Source organism: Anolis sagrei, chromosome 5 (assembly GCF_037176765.1).
Source record: "Anolis sagrei isolate rAnoSag1 chromosome 5, rAnoSag1.mat, whole genome shotgun sequence".
Classification (NCBI taxonomy): Eukaryota; Metazoa; Chordata; class Lepidosauria; order Squamata; family Dactyloidae; genus Anolis; species Anolis sagrei.
In genome coordinates, this window is record NC_090025.1 from 68,211,154 (window position 1) to 68,235,131 (window position 23,978).

Sequence of the window (23,978 nt, forward strand, 5' to 3'; positions counted from 1 at the left end):
TATGCAACTTTCTATATATTTTATGTGCTACATACTTGTAAGTTAGTTGCCTTGATCTAAATTGAGAAATTAGTTGTCACATAAAATTCTAGAATCATGAATGAATGGGAACTTCGTAAAAAATTAATACGTTCCACTGATTCAGAAGGTCTACTCTAAAAGTTGGATTTCAGTTTAGATTTATTTTTACATGCTCCTTGTCCTAAGCCTAGTTATTTCATTATCAACTGACAGAGACGTACAACACCTGCAGTGAATAGTCAGAATAAAATATGCAGTTCTATTTTACCTGCAGCACTTGTCATTTGTTTATTATTTCATTTCAAACAACCCTGACTTATGTGATAACCTTTTTTTTAAAAAAAAATTCTCCTTGCAACATCAAGACTGCAGGAAACAGGAGATGTGTTAAGTCAAAAATAGTTTCAAACTTCTCAGCAAGGTGAAGGAAAGGCCCCAGGGCTATGCAACACACCCAATTACTTAAAACTGTTGCTAAATTCCTGTCTCAGAAGGTAAGTTTGAGAAGACATGCCAAATTCAAGGCAGACACAAATATCCATATATATATCAGCAGCAACTACAGTTTCTAAATTGAGAGAGCAGCTTTGCATACAGAGTTCAATCTATCTATGGGCCTCTCATTAACTTTTTTGAGGGGGTGGGTGGGTAATAAAACCATGGATGTTTCTGCTTCTTTGCAAGCAACCACTGTGAAATACTTGATCCTAGGGATAAAATACTTCACTAGTTAAAGGATCAAAATGCACTTCATGTCCTGTGGTTCTTATTTATTATACAACCGTCTTTGCAGTGTGAAGTCCATTTTTTTCTGGCTCCATCTGTCCAACTACACACTTCTAGCATAGGTTAGGCAACTGTGGTTTTTCAGAACTGTGTGCTTTATATCTATAGCCAATTTAGCGAAGTTATTACATATATTCCCTGTCTATGAACAATTATTTTGAACAACCAATATTTTTAAAGCATAGAAGATATACTTCTGGGACCTGAGGACATTTTCACACTACAAAATTCTAGTGCTGTTATTCTACTTTAAACGCCATGCTTCCACCCTATGGATTCCTGATATTAGCAGCTTATGTGTGCGTATCTGCCTTCGTGTCTTCTGTCAATTTGAGGTGATCCCATGAATGTCATATTGTATAGCAACGTTTCTCAACCTGGGGGTTGGGACCCCTGGGGGGGATCGTGAGCGGGGCATCAGAGACCACCAGAAAACATATTTCCAATGGTCTTAGAAACATAGTGCTCTCTGGAGGTAGGTGAACTACATCTCCCCTAAATCACTGTCAATTCCTCCCAAATCCCTGCAGTATTTTCTGTTGATTATGGGGGTTCAGTGTTGGAAGTTTGGCCCTATTCTATCATTGGTGGGTTCAAACCTTTGATTATACGTGAACTATACATCCCAGGAACTACAACTCCCAAATGCCAAGGTCTATTTTTCCCAAACTCCACCAGTGTTCACATTTAGGCATATTCAAGACAAGTTTGGTCCAAATACGTCTTTGTTTGAGTCCACAGTGCTCTCTGGAGTTATCTGAATCACAACTCCAAAACTCAAGCTCAATGCCCCCCAAATCCTTCCAGTATTTTCTGTTGGTCATTGGAGTTCTGTGTGCCCCGTTTGGTTCAATTCCAACATTGGTGGCATTCAGAATGCTCTTTGATTGTAGGTGAACTATAAATCCAAGCAAATGACAAAATCAATCCCACCCCCCGCCAGTATTAAAATTTGGGCGTATCAGGTATTCGTGCCAAATTTGGCCAAGTAAATGAAAATACATCCTGCTTATCAGATATTTACATTACGATTCATAACAGTAGTAAAATTGCAGTTATGAAGTACCAACAAAAATACTGTTATGATTGAGGGTCACCACAACATGAGCTACTGTATTGAGGGCTTGCAGCATTAAGAAGGTTGAGAACCACTATTATATAGTGCGAGTGGGATTCTGGACTTAACTAACCTAGAAATCAAGTTGCCTGCACATGGACGGATATTTATAAAGACATCCTTGAGAGTTACTGTGTAATTTATATCAAAAACCTTGTTATACATAGGGGAGGATCTCCTGTACCTACAATTTACTGTTGGATTCGACAGTTGCAGGAACAGCCATTTAACAAGTAGCTTGGTAAGCTGAGATTTCTCTGATGTCTGTTTTTCATGTATTGATTGCCTCCATAGGAGTTACTGACAGGCAATTAACATGCAGCTCCTTGTGAAAATGGCTTAGAAGATTCAACAGCTGCAAAATACAACCACTCAGCCTCTGACCAGGTGTGAACAAAAGTCTATTATTACCAGAAAAAGAGGAAGTGAGAGGGAGACCAGAAAAATGAAATATAGCAGAACCTATAAAATAAAGGTAAAGGTTTCCCCTTGACATTAAGTCTAGTTGTGTCTGACTCTGGGGGGTGGTGCTCATCTCCATTTCTAAGCCAAAGAGCTGGCGTTGTCCGTAAATGCCTCCTAGGTCATGTGGCCAGCATGACTGCATGGAGCACCGTTACCTTCCTGCTGGAGCAGTACCTATTGATCTATTCATATTTGCATGTTTTTTAACTACTAAGTTGGCAGAAGCTGGGGTGATCAATGGGAGTTCAAAGCACCGACCTTCCAGTCGGCGAGCTCAGCGGTTTAACCCACTGCACTACCATGGCTCTATAAAATATCTGGGTTTTTTTTTTTCTCATGAGCTTTTGTGGATTCAAACATACAGTGTTCCCTCACTTATCGCAGGTCTTACGTTCCAGGACCACCCACAAAAAAAGTGGTTTATACAGTAATAGTGGCAAAATTCAATGCCTTACATATGTAAACCAAATACGTATCGGTAGGGTAATGTGTCATAGGACTCACAAAAATGCAAACGATGTTCCCTGCGATAAATTTTTCAAAAGGCTTGGCAAGGTGATACAGGTCTTTCAGATCAATTTATGCTGAGTCCAGACTTACTAGAGTTACTGAACTGGTTTATTGGTTCCAAATGGGGTTTCTTATTTAGAAATTCCCTGCCAATAAAGACAGAACACTTTACAATGCACAAATTTCCCTGTTCTTTGAAATCATCTCCAGTTGAACATCCAACTATAGATTAGGGATGTTAAACAGCACAACTACCCACATTCAAAGACCCGTTGTGGGCAACTCCTTCTTCAAGAGATTCAACTGGTATGGTCTGAACCTTGCTTAATCCATACCTGTGATTCAAAATATAAGATGTGTTGTGTCTTATAGGATAGTTATAAAAAGATTCTGTCCCATAGCATCATATGGGACTGAATCTAGAAATGCTTTTATTACTAGTAATAAATCAAACACTTGCTACTTTAGTGTGGGAGCCCTTTCCTTTTGTTCCTGATACCCCCAGATTCAACACTTCATGTCAACAAATACTATCTCTTTTACTAAATGAGACTCCATCCTGGGCACATAGAAAACTGGGTGACATGGAAGGTGCTGAACAGACTGCGCTCTGGCACCATGAGATGCAGAGCCAACCTTAAGAAATGGGGCTACAAAGTGGAATCCACGACATGCGGGTGTGGAGAAGGGCAAACTACAGACCACCTGCTACAAAGCAACCTGAGCCCTGCCACATGCACAATGGAGGACCTTCTTATAGCAACACCAGAGGTACTCCAAGTGACCAGGTACTGGTCAAAGGACATTTAATAGAATACTAAGTTTGCAAACGCTGTGCTTTTTCAATGCAATACAACTGTTTGGTTCACTCCTGACACAAAAAAATATATAAATACCCAAATCTACATAATAACACAGCTAAGAGCCTCCATGCACACACACTCTGATCTCTTCCTTGGATGGACATTATTCATTTCTCACAATATATTGCTGACACAGTGATTTAAGCAAGCTTTGCAGATAGTTGAATGTGCATAACTGCTCAGATGCAAGGTTTAATTTTCAGCAATATACACTGAGTTATGTGACAACATAGAGAGCCATAAACTTGTTCCAAAGATAAATGAAAGTATTTAACTCCCAAATCTGAGTGCCATCAGTTTCATAAAACAGACCGACACAACGCATAATCTATCTTCTCCCCCCACCCAAAAGCCCTTCCAAATGATTAAAATTTTAACTTCCCCCCCAAAAAAGTAAAGATTATTCTATCATTTCTGTCTCCCCTTACTGACCTTTAATATATACTTCAAAAACTAAGCAGATGTTTCAGTAGAAAATTAATCTGCAATATGACAGCTGTATCAGTAACAGTTTAAGAAGCACATTCCACAGCTTTTAAAAATTATTTCCCTTCAAAACTGCTTTGATTATCAAGTACTTTTGAAACATAGAAAAGAGAAAGAAAGCAACTGGAAAAGTTGGTTCACCTCCTTTTATATTCATTGGATGAAACTCTCCCCATTTACTGGAAAATCTTAAATTAAGATGAGACTCTCACACCCAAACTTTGTAAAGGGGGCCCAACTGCTTTCATCAGTCCAGGCAATGACCCAGGCAATAGAAGTCACTGCAAAACAATGCTCAGTTTCAACAGCCACAGAAAGGGATTGGGAAAAGTCCAAGGCGTCCATGTTGAGCTTCCTTGTTTACCAATTGTTAGAATGGTTCATCTAACAGGATCTTTAAAGGCACTTTAGCATTCTCAACAGACTCCCTTTCACAGCGCAAAGCATTTTTGCTCTGGACAGTCCAACTTCTTCCAAAAGTTCATTTTCACATTAAACAAAAAACAAAGGCCATGGCAACATTGTATTAGTCATGCTGTATTACTGAATGTCAGTTTTTTTAAAAAGGTTTATCATTTAAAAAAAAAGTGGCACCATGTTAAATGTGTCCTAGACATACAGCTTATTGCCATTATAAAACCCTGGGTCAGGGTGAGGAAAGATTCAGATCACTGGTTCAGTGACCTGCAATACTCCATAGAAAGAAAGAAAGAAAGAAAGAAAGAAAGAAAGAAAGAGAAGGAAGGAAGGACACACAGAAGAATGAATTGACTCTCATTGAGCATTTTCATACTATAAACTTACAAATACACTGGTTAATGAAGTAGATGTTTTTCTGCACATTACCTCTTTAGTGGAAAAGTTGGTATCAAAGGTGGAAATAACACGAGAACAGTACATATAGCTTTCTAAATCACAAAAAAGGAAAAAAGGAAAGAATAAAAATGTTTCAGCTAACATTTTTATTCAGAACCTAGAGTAATTGTTACTGTGTTCCCTCAAGTTGTTTTTGACATATGGAAACCCTAAGAAAATCCTATCTTCGAGTTTTCTTGGCAAGACTTATTCAAAGGTGGTTTTGCCTTTGTTTTCCCTTCAAGGCTGAAACAGTGTGTCTTGCCCAGGCTTACTCAGTGCTAATAAAAGAAATGGGCTATAGATGTATACTGCTCCCAAATCCATCTGGATTTCTGAAAAGAAGTGACAATCATATCCAATGGACACAGATATTGTATTTACTTGATTCTAATGCCCCATCGAATCTAATGCGTATCTTAATTTTGAGGTTCTCATTTCTCAAAAATGGAATTCCCTCACCCAACCCCAAACTAAACCCCCTCACAGGGGGTGCAAAAGCCATGATGGAGGATCAGCTACAGGGGGGGAGGGGGGTCCCTCTAAATCCAGCCGCTCCTCTCCTCCTTCTTGCCAAATCAGGCAACCTTCGCGCACTTCTGTCACCACAACACCAGGCTCAAGTTCCTCCTCTTAGTCTAGGCAGGTGGGACACCACAGGCAGCACCTCCACTCTTCTTCCCTCGCCAGGTGAAAGCCCTGCATGGGTTTGCAAAGGGTTGAGCTGATAGAAAGGAAGGTCAAGGCAGGCAGAGTGATGTGGCATGCAAACCTCAATGCCATCACCACTATCCTGGACGTGGCTCTGCCCCATGGCTGCGAGAGACCCAACAGGCTCTGGAAAGGAAGAAGGAACCGGAGTGTGCATGCAGCTGGGTCTTGTAAAGCAGCAGGGCAGCGCTACATCTGGAAGAGCGGCAATGGCATTGAGGCACTGCCTGCCATGCCTGCCCTGACCCTCCCTTCTATCGGATCGGCCCTTTGCAAGAACATATGCAAAGGATGGGGGCTTGGGCTTCTAGTTGGAGAGCGAAGAAGAGTTGAGGTGCCGTGCATTGCATCGCTCAGCCTGTCCTGACTAAGAGGAGTTCCAGCCTGGTTCTACTTTCTGCTCTGGGCCAGAGTGAAGAGAGAGGGGGGCAGAAGACATTTCCATCTTGTCTTCTGCCTACGTCATCAGTTGGGAGCCCCCTCTTCTCGGCACCAATTGCTGCTCTGGGCCAGAGTTAAGGGGGGGGGGGGGAGAGAAGACAGTTCCATCTTGTCTCCTGTGCTTTACTAATAATATAATATAATATATTGTATATACATATACTACTAATAATAGTAATAATACAATGTTATAATTATATATTTTATATGACATGTAATATTACTAATAATATTAGAATAGAATGGTGAAGTACAATATAATAATATATAATACTTATATTGTACTATGTTAATAATATAATATATTGTATATATATATCTTGTAAGCCGCTCTGAGTGAGAAGGGCGGCATACAAATGTTTTAAGTAAATAAATAAATAAATGGATACAGTGGCGGCAGCATGGCCATGGATGACATGTGACTGATAGCCATCTTGTGGACTCATTCCATTGGCAAGAAAGGATAAGGCTGTAATCCTATGAATACCTAGAGACCACACTACACAACTGGAGCACTATGATTGCTCTAAGACTGCCATGACTGCATCCTATGGAATCTTGGGTTGGGAAGTTTGTGGAAATACTACAGGTTTTTGGATGAGAATTTAAAATGCCCCTCCATAGGTGCAAATCCCAGTATTACACAGACTACTCTCTTGGGAGTTGAAGTGGAATTACAGAGCTACAACTAGGTAGTATGAAAGGGACCAGAGAGGTAACTTCCCAGCAGAAATGGGTAAGACTTCACTGGTTATAGAGGAAAGGTAGCCATTCAGATTTCCAGGGTTACAATTCTCAACATTCTCTACTGCTGGCTAGACTTGCTGGGATTTACAATTCAATCATACCTGGAAGCAGTATAATTCCCATTATTGCTCCAAGGGAATGAGCAAGGTATCAATATTTTTAAACTTATACAATACTTGTACCATGATGACTTGTTTGCAAAACTATTTGAAGCTTTTCCAGGAATACAAAATTTAGTAAGGAACCAAAGAGTCATTGTATTGTCGAAGGCTTTCATGGCCGGAATCACTCAGTTCTTGTGGGTTTTTTTGGGCTATATGGCCATGTTCTAGAGGCATTTCTCCTGACGTTTCGCCTGCATCTATGGCAAGCTTCCTCAGATATGAGGTCTGCTGGAGCTGGGAAAAAGGGGTTTATATATCTGTGGAATGACCAGGGTGAGACAAAGGGCTTTTGTAAGTTGGGCTAGGTGTGAATCTTTCAACTGACCACCTTGATTAGCATACAATGGGCTGACTGTGCCTGGAGCAAACTCTTCTTGAAAGGTGATTAGATGTCCCTGCCTGTTTTTCTCTCTGCTGTTTTTACTGTTGCAATTTTAGAATTTTTTAATATTGGTAGCCAGATTTTGTTCATTTTCATGGTTTCTTCCTTTCTGTTGAAATTGTCCACATGTTTGTGGATTTCAATGGCTTCTCTGTGTAGTCTGACATGGTGGTTGTGAGAGTGGTCCAGCATTTTTGTGTTCTCAAATAAAATGCTGTGTCCAGGTTGGTTCATCAGGTGCTCTGCTATGGCTGATTTCTCTGGTTGGAGTAGTCTGCAGTGCCTTTCATGTTCCTGGATTTTTGTTTGGGCGCTGCGTTTGGTGGTCCCTATGTAGACTTGTCCACAGCTGCATGGTATACGGTAGACTCCTGCAGAGGTGAGAGGATCCCTCTTGTCCTTTGCTGAACGTAGCATTTGTTGGATTTTCTTGGTGGGTTTGTAGATTGTTTGTATGTTGTGTTTCCTCATCAGCTTCCCTATGCGGTCAGTGGTTCCCTTGATGTATGGCAGGAACACTTTCATTATTTCTATATATCTTCGTTACTTAAGTGTGCATTCCTTTGCTCTTTCAAGGTCTCTATTCAAGAAGATTTTGAAGAAAGTAATGGCTACAATCCGGAGCCTTTTTAAAAATCAGGTGTGAGTGCACAGTAAGCACTTTTACCTTTATTGGTAGAGAGCTGACATATAATATAATATATTACAAAGTGTCCTAACTCTGATCCCAGGGAAAGGTGACCTGTATTCAGGAAAAAAAGAGTCCATCATGTGCAGTGACTTAATCTGTTTCCTAGAGTGTGACAGTGGCCTTTTACCAAAAATTGAATGCATAGACAATTCTGAACACCAAGTGGCTTTTATATCCCAAGGTAATAATTTTCCCTGTAACTTCAGAACTGTTCCTCCAGAATGTGTAAGCATCTCAAAGTTTCAGGGTTGAACTCCAGGTAATATTTCTTTCTGAATATCTTCCCCAATACTACAACCCAATACAACTTACAAAACATTATCTACAGGCAGTTCCTAAGTTATGAAAAAGTCAGAAGAGATACGTTTTTTAAGTGTAACTCCAGCCAAAAAAATTGTTTTTGTTTTGCTGTCTATTACCCAGTTCAGAAGATTTCACCTCACTTTCTGTCCTTCTGATAATTGGATTTTAAATCATTTCGCTTGTTGTGGAAACAAGGATTGCTGAGAAAGTTTCAGGGGAGACATCTTTTTTCCCCATAGCAACTGCTTCAGGAGTGATTTTCCCTTCCTAGGGGAAGATTTTGCACACTTCCTCGCCCCCATTCTTAACTATGAGTCGTTTGTAAGTCAACTTTGGGGACTGTCTGTTTATATCTATATAGATAAATATCTCACCTTTCTCCCAGTACAGCACCCATAAAATATTAACATTAACATGAATTACAAAATATTGTGTCTTGGTGTAATTTTTAATGCAATTTAAAATGTACAAAATTGAAAACTCTGTAAAAGGGAATATAAAACTGACAAAACACCAAATCATACATTCATAACAGCCTGCTCGAATAAGAAAATAAATCACTTGTTGATCGAATTAGTGCAAAAAGGGATTCATTCTGGCCTCCCTAGAGATGAAATTCCAAAGCCTAGGAGAAGCTGCTGAGAAAGCGTACTCCCTTCTTTCAACTAATGTGACTGAAAAGGTGATGAGACAGATTAAAGGTACTTTCACAAAGCACTAAGAGACCTAGGCAGGTTCCTCAGAGAATCTGGACCTGAGTTACAGGCTTAGGAGGTAATAATCAGAATTCTGAATTATGCTCAGAAATAGGCCAGCAAAGCTGTTGCAACAAGGGAGATACATAGTCATTGTAGCCAACCCTAGTTAACAAGTTAGCTCTATCTCTTTCAACCAACTCAAGTTTCTGAACACTCTTACAAGGTATCCCCATGTACAATAAACCAAGCAGGATTATTGGGCCATGGTAGCCCAGTGGGTTAAACTGCTAGTGCAGGAAATCTGCTGACTAGAAGGTCGACAGTTCGAAGCCATGAGTCGGGGTGAGCTTCTGACTGTCAGCCCAGCTTCTGCCAATCTAGCAGTTCAAAAGCATGCAATCCGAGTAGATCAATAGATATGCCTAGGTAGGAAGGTAAAAGGGCGCTCCATGCAGATATGCCAGCAACACAATCGGAGATGCCTATGGACAACAGGCTCCTCAATATGGAAAATTGGAACAAGAGCACCTCCCCATGGCCAGAGTTGAGCATCACCTCCAGACACCTGAGATGGAAAAGGGGGAAGGCCTTTACCTTTGCCTGCATTGTACATCGTTGTTCACTGTGTGTAAAAGGCATTGAAAGTTTGCCTCATTTGTACATATTGTAATTCGCTCTGAGTCCCTCCAGAGAGAGAAAGCAGAATATAAAGTCTATTATTATTATTATTATTATTATTATTATTATTTGAAACACAACAAGATGAGTCCACAGCAGACACTCTGCTGGCTGTTGAATTGGATCACATGTCGGACACTTCCCAAGTGTCTAGGACTGTGTGATGTATCAGCGGATAATGCATGCAGATCCCAATAAGGTGGACTTCTGCAGCTTATTATTATTATTATGAACCTAAATGTCAGTCTAACAAAACCCATTCCTCAAAGTGGTAGTTTGTGGCATGATGTTGGTGTGTGAGCTATGCCAGTACACATATGAAGTCAAGTTTCTGGCATGCTGGGAAAAAAGGCAAACTATTTCCCCACATTACGTAGCTTATGAACCACTACACTACACTATACTGTTATTAATACAAATTCAAGGATCCACACCTAGGGAAAGTTACTTTTGGGACTACAACTCCTCTTATCTCTAGCCTGGATTTATACAGGGAGCCATACCCTGAAAAGTTTCCAAGTTCTGATTAGAAGCAACTACTACTGCTGTCGGATTTGTTTCTTCTTTTCAGATATATTTAGAGCATTTCCAAAGCGCATAGGGACCTTTTCTTCCCCCTCCCCTTTTAGCCTGAATGGAAAAAGTGAGTATTATGTCATATTAGAAACCAACACAATCCAAAAGCGTTTGAAATAGAAAGCATATAAACATCAAAGCTGTAAAAATCCGACATGTCAAACAACTGTCAAGTTGATATAGTACCCAATGTTCTTCAGGGAACACACCGTAGTGTAACATTTACTCTAATTTCCTAGGAGATAGATAGATAGTAGTCGAGCAAATGCTTAAGCATAACACAGTTATTTTTATGACAAAGACAACTGGCATTGGAATCCAAATATTTGTGAAACCATTATTTCAACAAATGTCAAATAATGATAAAAGGTATGTTCAAATTTATAAAGTTCTTTTTGCTCTCAAACTTGAAAAAAAACTGGGAGGTGATGCAAATGATTTTGTTACAGAATCGTTTCAGTACATAAACATTTTCCTTTACCTAATTTATTTTATTTTTTGAGTCCGGAGCAACTTGAGAAACTGCAAGTCGCTTCTGCTGTGAGAGAATTAGCCATCTGCAAGGATGTTGCCATGAGGATGCTGGGATGTTTTACTATCCTGTGGGAGGCTTCTTTCATGTCCCCACATGAGAAGCTGGAGCTGACAGACGGAAGCTCACCCCACTCCCGGGATTTGAACCACCGGCCTTTTGGTCAGCAGTCCTGCCGGAACAAGAGTTTTTACCCATTGCGTCTTTACCTAATACCAAAAGCTAATACAATGGCAGTTTGTTTTCAGTATAATTCAACATAATGAACTTTATTTACAGATTTAAAGCAGGCAACACCTCTGGGCCTGAAAGGGGGGCTGCAGGTGAAAACAAATGTAACATTGGGAGGGTTTTGATTTGAGTTAGAGTGGGTTTGGGGATTTTGCTGAGATATAATACTTAGTCAAAATAAATAACAGACTGTTTTGGGGAGTCATGAATTAATAAGATAATTTCAGAGTTAGTGTGAATTTTAAAAAACCACATCTACATCTATATAAATAAATATGTAATGTTCGCTTGTGGGATTAACAGAACTCAAGAACCAGTGGGCGAATCGACACCAAATTTAGACAGCAGACACCTAACAACCCAATGGATGTCCTTCACTCAATTTTTTTTTGATTTTGTCATTTGGGAGTTGTAGTTGCTGGGATTTATAGTTCACCTACAATCAAAGAGCATTCTGAACTCCATCAATTATGGAATTGAACCAAACATGACACACAGGACTCCCATGAGCAACATAAAACACTAGAAGGGTTTGGTGGGCATTGACCTTGGGTTTGGGAGTTGTAATTCATCTACATCCAGAGAGCACTGTGGACTCAAACAATCATGGATCTGGACCAAACTTGGCACAAATATTCCATATGCCCAAACATGAACACAGATGGAGTTTGGGGGAAATAGACCTTGACATTTGGGAGTTGTAGTTACTGGGATTTATAGTTCACCTAAAATCAAAGAGCATTCTGATTCCCACAAATGACAGAATTGGGGCAAATTTCCCACACAGAACCCCCATGACCAACAGAAACCATCCAGTCCAATCTCCTCACCAGGGCAAGAAAATGTACTCAGAGCCCTCCTGACAAAAAGCCATCCAGCCATAGATATAGATAAAGAGATATGATTCACACACAGAGATATAGCATCATAGATTTGAAGGGGACCCCTAAAGAAGGACAATTATATGTTGCATGTTCCAAAGTAGGCAAACCAGACACTCTCCACATCAACACTGACAAAGAAACAAGAAATACTGTTTACCCACAAGCATAAAGACATTACATATATTAGAAACCAACACTTTCTCATTACTTTATTTTCCAGATCACCAGACTGGGCCACAGCAACACGTGGCAGGGGACGGTTAGTCTATATAAATAAAAATGTAATGTTTGTTTGTGGGATTAACATAACTCAAAAACCACTGGACGAATTTACACCAAATCTCGACACAATATACCTATCAGGCCAACGAGTGACCATCACTCATAAAAACACTGAAAAACACAGCAGAAGAGACTTTAAAAGCCCCCCTAAAAACCCAAAATTAAATTATAACGCATGCGCAAAACTACACACATACACATTGTACACAACCTTATGTATTTTGTACAATTTAAAAAATGACTTTTTCAAATAACCCAGGAAATGCCAGGTATCCAAGCTAGAATGTGTGTGCGCGAGTGTGTGCGCACGTGTGTATATATGTGTGTGTGAACAAATTCCATAAATTACTGCCATCTCCTCCCCTTCCCCACCACACAAAATGAAAAATGCTAAAGAGTTTACATGGTCTGCTGATAAAGTCAACTTGTGAGACAACATACTTAATCTATTTCATTAAACATTTTTAACCAAAATTACTCTGTTGGCTTGTCAAGTAAAAAACATGAATTAAATGATTAGAAAGGTAAAAGCTGAGAAGTTTAAATACAGCTCTAGGGTGTATTTATAGAGAAATTTGAATAGTTTTGTATATTATTTTTTGAAAAAATGCAATTACACAAGTGGCACTTTGTTCTTTCAGACTCTACCTATAGGGCACTTCAAGAAATGAACATAATATCCAATGCATGTTAAAATGCAGAAATCAGTATTTTAAAAGAAAAAAATAGATTTAATTTATTCCCTGTTAGGCAAATTAAGACAATAGTCAAAGAATTCATTAGGCTCCAGTTCAAAATCATAAAAATACAGCAATCAATGCTCTCTCTAGGTTGTTCACTTTAACATCAAATCATTCAATCTCCATAATCTTTCCTCATATTACTGCCATCAAGCCAGCCTGTAATACCAAGAAGTAGCTAAGCATGACATTTGGATCTCTGCCTAGCCAATGGTTCGGGGCTGTTAATCTTTAAATTTCTGGATCTTTAAATTTCTGTGACATTAAGGAGGAAGAAGTGGTTCCAAAGTAAAACTGTTTTGTGTGTGTGTGTGTGTGTCAGGAGCGACTTGAGAAATTGCAAGTCGCTTCTAGTGTGGGAGAATTGGTTGTCTGCAAGGACATTGCCCAGGGGATGCCTGGATGTTTTGATGCTTTACCATCCTTGTGGGAGACTTCTCTTATGTCCCCACATCGGGAGCTGGAGCTGACAGAGGGAGCTCATCCGCACTTTCCCCAGATTCGAACCTCCGAACTGTCGGTCTTCAGTCCTGCCGGCGCAAGGGTTTAACCCACTGCACCACCGGGGGCTCCTTAGTAAAACTTGTAAAATATCTACTATTAAGACAGGGGAATCAAATATGTACATAAACCATAGCGGGGTGTTCCAGTTATTTAAAATATTGGGCATTTCCCTAACTGTTGGCACAAAAAACAAATTAAGCAAGCTGGCATGGAATAAGATGCCAAAACAGTACTCCTTCACACACACAACTCAGCATTTTTAGACTCTGCAGAAAGGAGTATGATTGCATCTACCCATCCACCTGAAATATCTCATGTCCACATAGTCAAACTTACATTTTAATGAAGTGTATGAAGAAAACAAATTATCTGCTTACAAAAAGATGGATAAAATTTAAATTTTATTTCTGTGATCATTATAATATGTGTACGTTTGTATGAGTGTGTGTTAAAAATCCTTAACTCCAGTTTTACTGAACTTTAACAACTAACTTCTCTTCCATAACTTCAGAACTAACTTCTTTTCTCATCTCCTCCTCCACCTGCAAATACCCAAATACAAACAAAACAAAACAAAACAAAACTCTTTAGCATTTGAGGCTCCTTAAGAATATGACTAGAAATGGAGAGGATAGTCAATAAACATACAACCTATTGGAAATGTAAATGTCCAATCTATGGGTTGTTGTAGGTTTTTCGGGCTGTATGGCCATATTCTAGAAGCATGCTCTCCTAACATTTTGCCTGTATCTATGGCAAGCATCCTCAGAGGTTGTGAAGTCTGTTGGAAACTAGGAAAATTGGGTTTATATATTTGCGAAACATCCAAGGTGGGCGAAAGAACTCATGTGTGTTGGAGCTAGGTGTGATGTTTCAACTGGCCACCTTGATTAGCATTTGATGGCCTGACAGTTTTCTGGTGTGACTTGTTACTGCCTGGGGGAATCCTTTGTTGAGAGGTGATTAGCTGTCCCTGATTGTTTTGTGCCTGGAGTTCCCCTGTTTTTGAGTGTTGTTCTTTATTTACTGTTATAATTTTAGAGTTTTCATGGTTTTTTCCTTTTTGTTGAAATTGTCCACATGCCTGTGGATTTTGATGGCTTCTCTGTGTAGCTGACATGGTAGTTGTTATAGTGGTCCAGCATTTTTGTGTTTTCAAATAATATGCTATGTCCAGGTTGGTTCATCAGGTGCTCTGCTATGGGCGTTGTGTTTGGTGGTCCCTATGTAAACTTGTCCAAACCATAATCTCAAAATTGCATTTATTGCCTTCTCATAAAAGGCTGACTTTATTTGAGAAGACAAAATATGTGGAAGTCACATTTCTTAGTCATAACATAACTTTATGATACTACTAGCAAACCTGCATTTACATTATGGCTTGATGCAAAATACCAGGAAATTAAAATCTTCCACAGGTATCAGCCAATTATCCATCTGAGGCAATGTGCACTCCCTATTTTATGGGTAGTAAACTGCTTGATCTTTGCAACAAACTCAGTATCAGTAGTTTTTACTGCAAGTATTTATGGTTATTATCTTCTATCTCACAGAGAACACTAGTTTGCTCAGTAACTACGACCTGCCCTTGTTTCTCATTTATATTAATTACCTTCCAAAGAAACGGGGCTGGAAAAGATAAAATTATTGTAGGCTATGTATGAATTAGTACTCTGTCCAAGACTGGTATCACAGCATTCTGTTAACTGGAGCATAATACATTGCATATCATATATCTAAACTTGGGGAAAAAAACTGTTTTGTATTTAAGACATAGTAAATTCTATGAGATTATAGAAGACTTGGTTTTTAAGTACTTTTTATGGTTATAGCAACCAATTAGCATGCGTTTTGTTTAGGAAATCAATTGAACACTGGAAAATATTGATTTAAATAAATGGCTTACAATCAAGGTTTTAGGTATTTTAGGATAATCTACATAATAAAAGTGAAAATATGTATGTGTGTATGTGGCTGGGGTGTCCACTTACACAGACAAGCCCAAGTTTCCACAAACAGCTATCACTCCCACTACTCGGAAGACACCAAACGCACTCCCTCCAATGACACAGCAGGTTATAGTGAGTGCCATGAACATGTACAAGAGCCCTGCCAATGTCCTCCACAAAAACCATACTGCCCACTACTCAAGTGAACGCTTTCATACAGGGACAATTTCAACTCTGAACTCCGCTACCGATTGACCTGGAACTAACTTGGCACAAAGAACACCCATGACCAACAAAACATACAAGAGATCTTTGGAGGGATTTATAGGAGTTGTAGTTCACCTACATTCAGAGCGCATTATGAACCCAAACAATGATGGATCTGGACCAAACTTGGCATGCATACCTGATATGCCCCAATTTGAATACTGCTGGGTTTAAGGGGTATTGGTTTGGACATTTTGGAGTTGTAGATACTTGGATTTATAGTTCACCTGTAATCAATGAGAACTCTGAACTCCACCAAAGATGGCATTGGACCAAACTTGACACACAGAGCCCCCATCACCAGTCTTTGCGGGAAATTCCCCTTGATTTGGGGGAGCTGTAGTTCAAATTTGGGCATATCGGCTATGCATGACAAGTTTGGTACAAATCCATCATTGTTTGGGTTCATAGCGCACTCTGTAGTGAACCCAAACACTGATGGATCTGGACCAAACTTGGCACACATACCTGATATGCCAAAATTTGATTACTGGAGGGAACAGACCTTCCTTCCTAGGAGTTGTAGTTCACCCACAACCAGAGAAACTGTGATCTCCACTGATGATGGACCTGAACCAAACTTGGCAAACAGAACCCACATGACTAACTCAACCTACTGGAGGGATTTGAGGGAACTGACTCACCATAGTGGGAGTTGTAGTTTACCCTACAGCCAGAGCACACTGAACCACCCAAGACCCCCCCCCCCCCACCTGATGATGCCTCTCGAGCAAACTTGCCCAACATAACAAACTTTAAGTATTGATGGAGTTATCTGGGATTAACCTGGCATGATGTGAGTTGCAGTTCACCCACAATCTTATGCATTTTGTACAATTAACAAATTGACTTTTTCAAATAACCCGGGAAACACCAGGTATTCAAGCTAGTAGTAGTAGTAGTAGTAGTAGTAGTAATGGATGACTTTGATCATTATGTTGCCTAGACTTAAATCACTAATAAAAGCCTAATAGAAGTCTCACATAAATACTAGAATCAGCTGAAGAATGTAGATCCTGTTTAGAGATAGGTCAAGGATACTTCTCCTATTACTTATGGGCACAATTTATAAACATAATATATGTGAATTGAGAAGCTGCAACATTGGATATAGTCGTGGGTGGAACAGATGTCAAAGATGGGACATCTTTGTTTTTATAATAATGCAACTTATCTTCAGTAATAACTGACTTAACAAACGTGACACAACCTGGAGTTTGGAAACTATGGTTTCTCTTAACCAAGAATGGAAAATATGTCTCTTTCACAACACTGCAGAAAGAGCATTATCCCCATAACAATGAACCTGCTAGAATCCTATTGAATATAGTATATAACCTTATCATTACACTCTGCATTATTCTATTCAACTCCACCAAGCAGAAGCATTACTCGTTCATAGAAAGTGCTCTACTCCAATTTATTCTATATCGAGTATTTTTCCAGGCTAAGCGCAATGTTAACCCCAGATATAGTAAGCTCACCGAAACCAATGGGACTTGCATTAATAGTGACAAATAAGTCCCATTCATTACAACAGGTCAATTCTAAAAGGATTAACATTAGATTCAGCTCTCTGCCTTGTGTAAGAATAGAGTATCATCTAGTTCTTGCTTTTACATACTTACAGATTTCAGGCATTTTGAAAACAAATATACTGTAAATAAAATAAGTGATAAATAATAACCAGAATAATTTGTTTAAGAGAATGAATTCTTACCTTTTTCTTCATCTATTTTGAAAATTCCGACACCGGATCCATCCCGTATCGAGTACCTGACCTCACCATCTCTTCCTGTATCTTCATCAAACGCAGACACAGTCATCACCAAAGTACCAATTGGAACGTCTTCATTTACAAAGCCTTTATCCACAAAGTTTGGAAAACGTGGTGGGTGGAGATTCTCATTGACATCAACAACTTCAATCTCAACATAACATGTAGAAGACATTGAAATGGGTTTTCCTTTGTCTTTGGCCCGTACTGTTAGATTATACATTTGCTTCCTCTCAAAATCCAGTCCTTGTACAATACAGATTGCTCCACTGAGTTTATCTACGTCAAAGCTTCCATCTCCACCATCCAAAAGACTGTACCGCACTTGACTTGACTGGCCTACATCAGGATCATAGGCTTCCAACCATGTGATAATTGTTCCTTCTGGGAGATCCTCTCGGATTTTCACACGATAATTCGATGGAATAAATCTAGGGGGATTATCATTGACATCTTCCAAAGACACCTTCAGCAGTACAGTTGATGACAACTGTGGCTCTTCTTTAGCTTGGTCCCTAGCTTCTATTTTCAGGAAATGTACAGATTGATCTTCACGGTCCAAAGATCCCACAACTTTAACAATACCTGTTACACTGTCAATAGAAAATTTATCTGTGTCTGTAAGAATTGAATATCGCACTTCCCCGTTAGTCCCTAAATCTTTATCTATGGCTTCTACTTGGATGATTTCTGTATCAAGATCCTTGTTTTCACTCACATCAACAAAATAGCTATCTTGTAAAAATTCTGGATGGTTGTCATTGGCATCTAGGACTCTGATATCTAAAAGGCGCCAGGCAGACTTCTGTGGTATTCCAAGGTCATAAACAGTAAAATTCAATGTGTATTTATCTTTGACTTCTCGGTCAAGAGGAGACAAGATTTTTAGCATTCCTGTTTCCATACCAATGACAAAGCTGCTATCATTATTACCTCCAGAGATAGCATAGACCAGCTTCCCATTGAAACCAGTGTCAAGATCAGTGGCATTAATAAGTTGGATGTTGGAACCTACAAGCAGATCTTCTTTTATTTCAATGCTACTGGGAAGACTAGATGAAAACTGGGGTGCATGAAAATTGACAGAGTGAGTGTCAAAAAATGTATCCTCAGGTTCACTACGTCCATGCAGTTTATTTGCCTGAAGCAGCTTCTCTGCCAGCATTTTGGCTACACCAGTTTCTTCACATTGCAACTTTACTGGTTTGCGGCTGGCAACTATGGTAATGTTAATATATAAAGGTGCTGAAAAGTTTTCTCCATCTGTAGCAGTTATTCTCAAGCTATGAAAAGATGTTTTGGCACCTACGCCATCGACCAATGACTGTTTCAGGGAAAGCACTCCAGAATTTGGATTTAGAACAAATAATTGCAATTCATTTCCAGATTCAACTTGGTACTGCACTAACTGAAGCTCATCGGCATCAATGGCAGATACAGTTGTTATCTGTTCTCCAACACCAAGCTCTCTGGGAATTGTTCCCACACAATTGATTTTCTCAAACAATGGAGTGTTATCATTCAAATTGTTCAGAACTATAGTAACAGGGGCTTCGACTTCCCGACGATATGGTGTGCCCCAGTCAGATGCACGGACTCTCAACTTATAAACTCTTGGCATCAACTCATAGTCCATGCTTTCAGAGGTACTGATAACACCAGTGAAATGGTTGATCACAAATGGAACAGGATTTATGTTTGCAATACTATATGTCACATATCCATTTTCACCTTCATCCAGATCCTTTGCATTCACACGCATGACACTTGTACCTATAGGAACATTTTCATCAAATGAGGCTTTATAAGACATCTGGGTAAACTCGGGGGAATGTGTATTGACATCTATGACTTCAATCAGCACTCTTGTAGATGCTTTTCTGTCACTTGTCATAATCTCAAAATCAAATGAGGATGAATATTGTGCTTTTATCGGATCGAGGGTAGTAATAAGGCCAGTGTGAGGATTCAAATTGAATCTGACACTGCTTGGTGCATTTTTAAACATATATTTCAAGTGAGAATATGCAGGGGAAATTTTTACCATAACCACAGGGGTATCTGGTGGGGCAAATTCACTTATTTCTGCTCTGTAAATCTCCCTTTCAAAATGGACTGGTCCAAATCTAAACTGGGGAGAGGCCACATGAATTACTTTGACCGAAGAAAACTTTGGAGGACTTCCTTTATCTTTAGCTTGTAGAGTAAGATTATAACCAAAGGGTTGGCTCTCCCAATCAATACTGCCAATGGCTCTGATTTTATATTCCTTCCCTCCTGGAAAAGTCCTCACCGCTCTGAACTGCTGCAGTGGATCACCTGCCACAATGCTTAGGGATGCTATCTCTCCATTTGAACCATGATCCCTGTCCTCTACTGTTACAACTGCATATACTGGATCATTGTCTAATTCTGAAGGAGCTAAAGCGAGGGCTGTGATCACTGGCGCATGTTCATTAGCTTGCTCTATGTAAACAGTTAATCTTGCCATGCTACTGATACCACTGCTGCCATACAGTTTCATTCCACGGTCCACAGCAAGGATTTCCATCTCATAAACTTTTGATTCTGAATAGTCCAGTCTGCCAGTCAAAACTATCACACCACTTGTTGGATGTATAGCAAACATATCTGTCCTCTCTTTAAAGCTGTAATAAAACTCCCCATTGGTTCCAATATCAGCGTCTGTTGCGCTTACTCTTGCAATGCTGGTCCTTATTGCTGTATTCTCAGGCACAGAAACACTGTAAGAAGTTGGAGAAAACAATGGCCGCAAGTCATTTGTATCCAATACTTGAACTCTGATTCTTGTGCGGGCTTCTGCATTTGTGTTCTTCTCTATTGCTTTCACAGTTAATATATAATGGTCTTTTACTTCTCTGTTTAGTATAGCGGTGTTCCCTCCCTTAGTCCGTATTCGTAAAAAGCAAAAGTCCCCCAAAATATGCTCTTCGGCTTTGAACATGTTTTCGTTGTCACCCGAAATTATTTTGTATTTTATATCCCACAGGGAGTTTGTGATATAAATGCCCATTTTGACGGAATGTCCGACGTAGGTCTTGGCCGCAGAGTTCTCATACACAGTGGCATTGTAATGAGCTTGAGTAAACTGCATTGGCAATGTGTGGTCCTGTCTTGGATTTCCTTCACAGTTTCCAAAATGCTGCACAAGCAGCAGGAGCAGCAGGAGCATGGTGAAATGGCTCTCCATGGAGGCAGTTCCCAAAAACCTGTAATGAAAATAGAAATATTAATCAAAGGGGCTTGAGGAGAAAAATCTCAAAAATAAACACCCTGTGTCTTAAATTATTTATACAGCCAGCATGGTGTTGTGGTTTGAGAACTGGATTATAACTCTGCAGATCGGGGTTTGAATCCTCACTCAGCCATGAAAACCCACTGTGTGATCTTAGGGAAGTTATATTCTCAGTCCCAAAGGGAGGCCAAGTCAAACACCTATCTGAATAAATCTTGCCAAGAAAATGCCAGGATAGGTTCACTTTGCTGTGAGTCAGAAACGACTTGAAGGTACACGACAACAACCAGAAGAAATTCCTAAATAGCATGTTGACTGTACAATATGATGAAGACAACAGAAGGACTATTTCAAAATAAGTTGCACTGAAGAGTGAAAACATCAGCCAATTTGCCTTTGAAGACTGTTCGGAAGCTTCAAGTGGTCCAACATGTGGCAGCCAAAATTCTAACTGGGGCAGCATATAGGGAGCATACAACCCCCCTGTTACGCCAGCTCCACTGGCTGCCAGTCTGTTACCGAGCACAATTCAAAGTGGTGGCTTTAGCCTATAAAATCCTAAATGGTTCCGGCCCAGCTTACTTGTCCAAACATATCTCCCTCTATGACCCACCTCAAAGATTAAGATCTTCTGAGGAGGCCCTGCTCTCGATTCCACCTCCTTTGCAAGCATGACTGGTGGGGATGAGAAACAGAGCCTTCTCAGTGGTGGCCTCTTGGCTATGGAACTCCCTACCTAGTGAAATTAGAGCAACCCCTCCCTCCTGACCTTCAGGAAGAAAATAAAAACGTAGTTATGTGGCCAAGATTTTGGACAGCAAAGTTCTTAGTACAATAAGAGAAGAAGGAACAGTGAATGGACCAATGGAACGACTACAAATCGTGTTTATGGGTGGGTTTTAATATAAATATTGTTGTATTATCAAAGCTTAATTTTTATGCTTTATTTCTAAATGTTATTTTATGTTTTACTTTGGTTAGGTTTTTAATTTATAGTTATGTTATTGTCTAGCTATTATGTTTTGGTTTTCACATGTATGTACGGCATTGAATTTTGCCTTTATAATGTTGGAAACCATTTTGAGTTCCCTCGGGGGAGAAAAGGGGTGAATAAATAAAATAAATAAGTTTCCATAATAATTGAAGCCCATGAACTTCAGGAGCAAATGGGCTTTAACTGTCAAGACACCCATCAATCACCAGTGGTCACAGGAACATAGGAAGCTGTGTTATACTGAGTCAAAAGTCTGGTCCAATTCATTCAGTATTGTTAATACTGGTAGTAATAATTTGGTGTTTCTGGGCAGATTCATTGCAATCTCTACCTTAAGATCCCTGGTGTTCTCTTGTGGTCTCCCATCCAAAGGCTAATCGAGCCCAACCTTGCTCAGCTTCTGAAATCAGATGAGACTGGATGAAGTGAAGATGGTATGATGATCATCAAGACTCTGCCCATCTCCAAGAACCAGGGACTTGTCCATGACTCAATGCTTCACTTCTGGAGGAAAAAAAGAAGTTTACAGTCAAGAATAATGCCCCACTATAAGATGTATTGAAAGAATGAAGTAAAGGGACCTTCCTAGAGTTGGAGAATGGGATAGGATGAGGTACTGGAAGGATTTGGTGGGCATTGACTTGAGTTTTGGCATTGTAGTTCACCTACATCCAGAGAGCACTGTGAACTCAATGATAGAGCTGGACCAAACTAGGCATGAATGCTCAATATGCCCAGATGTGAACACTAGTGGAGTTTGGGGAAAATAGACTTTGACATTTGGGAGTTGTAATTGCTGGGATTTATAGTTCACCTACAATCAAAGAGCATTCTGAACCCCAGAACTGGGCCAAACTTCCCACACAGAACCCCTATGCCTTGAAGGGACTCGCTAGTGTGAGCCTCCCTCCAGGCTTGCATGTTCTTCATTGCCCACACATGTGCACCATGCTGCCATGCACCGAGCATGCCTGCTCTCCCTCTCCCCTTGGATGAGAGGCCAGCTGAGAGGCTGGCCAATCACAGCAGGGGAGGGCTTTTGGTGGGAGGATTCACCATCTGTTTCCTAAAGGAAGAGAAGGACAGGTGGAGAGATCTTCAGCCTTCTCTGCCAAATGGGTTCCTAAGACCATCAGAAATATATATTTTCTGATGGTCTTTGGCCACCCCTCTGAAGCCCCTTTGTGACCCCCCCCCAAGGGTCCCAACCCCCATGTTGAGAAACACGACAATAAGCAGTCATGGAACAAACTCACTAAGCAGAGGCTGAAAAATGAGATGAAGGAAAAATTGTGTTACAGAAATATTTTTAACACTTTCCAATTTTGGACATTGAATGGTGGAAGCACAAAGCACCACTGAACTTTGAAAGCCAACTCCAGCCTTCTTCCCAGTTAAGGCACAGGGTAGGAGGCACAGGTCTTTGTGCTGAGCTTTCATGATTCATATTCAGTGTGATACGCAGTACACATAAAGACATACAGATTCCTGTATTTTCCTTGTCACAACAGACTAAACCATGCTGGAAAGACAACTCCTTGATTAAACAATAACATGTGGGATCACAGCTGAAAGACAGTGCAGTAATTTCAACAAAACAAGAGACCAATGTATACAACAACCCACACCTTGTCGTGATGTTGTCAAGAATTACTCCCAAATACAACTAACCAGGGTGAAACATTTTCACACAGCTCCAGCTCATGTAGAGATGCAGAGGGAACCCTCCATTCTTCCACCAGCTGTACATTATTGTAGGTGGAGAGAAAAACTCATAGAAAATTCCTACTTAGACTCATTCTAACAATTTGCATGACTTTGTAATAGATGGCATTACAAGAAGAAATTCCATCTAATTTTTAAAAATACATAGGAGTTTCAATATTTATTCCAGCAGCCCAATGTACTGTACTCTTATTCCCTGCACTAGCCCCAACCACAGCATTGTGCTCTAATGATAGTTATAACCCCTATTCAATTCACTATATGCTGGCAGGTGTGTTAAATATTGATTGTTCAGGTTCCTACTAAATGTTTTTCAGCTTTCTGAGCACAGATGACTACCTTG

At 39.9% G+C, this 23,978-nt stretch overlaps 1 protein-coding gene across 10 annotated transcripts in view; it reads right to left on the bottom strand.

Moving 5' to 3' along the window:
- Nucleotides 1–23,978, bottom strand: part of FAT1 (FAT atypical cadherin 1) — a 180,141-nt gene that overhangs the window by 137,132 nt on the left and 19,031 nt on the right. For all 10 annotated transcript variants that reach the window (XR_009631627.2, XM_060778588.2, XM_060778590.2 and 7 more), the window contains exons 2-3: nt 22,242–22,414; nt 17,604–20,890 (exon numbers count right to left, since the gene is read on the bottom strand). Coding sequence is in view for 9 of the 10 variants with exons in the window: in XM_060778588.2 (XP_060634571.2) it covers nt 17,604–20,890; nt 22,242–22,276 (3,322 nt within the window). In the remaining variant the exon portion in view is untranslated. The remainder of the gene's footprint in view (nt 1–17,603; nt 20,891–22,241; nt 22,415–23,978) is intronic.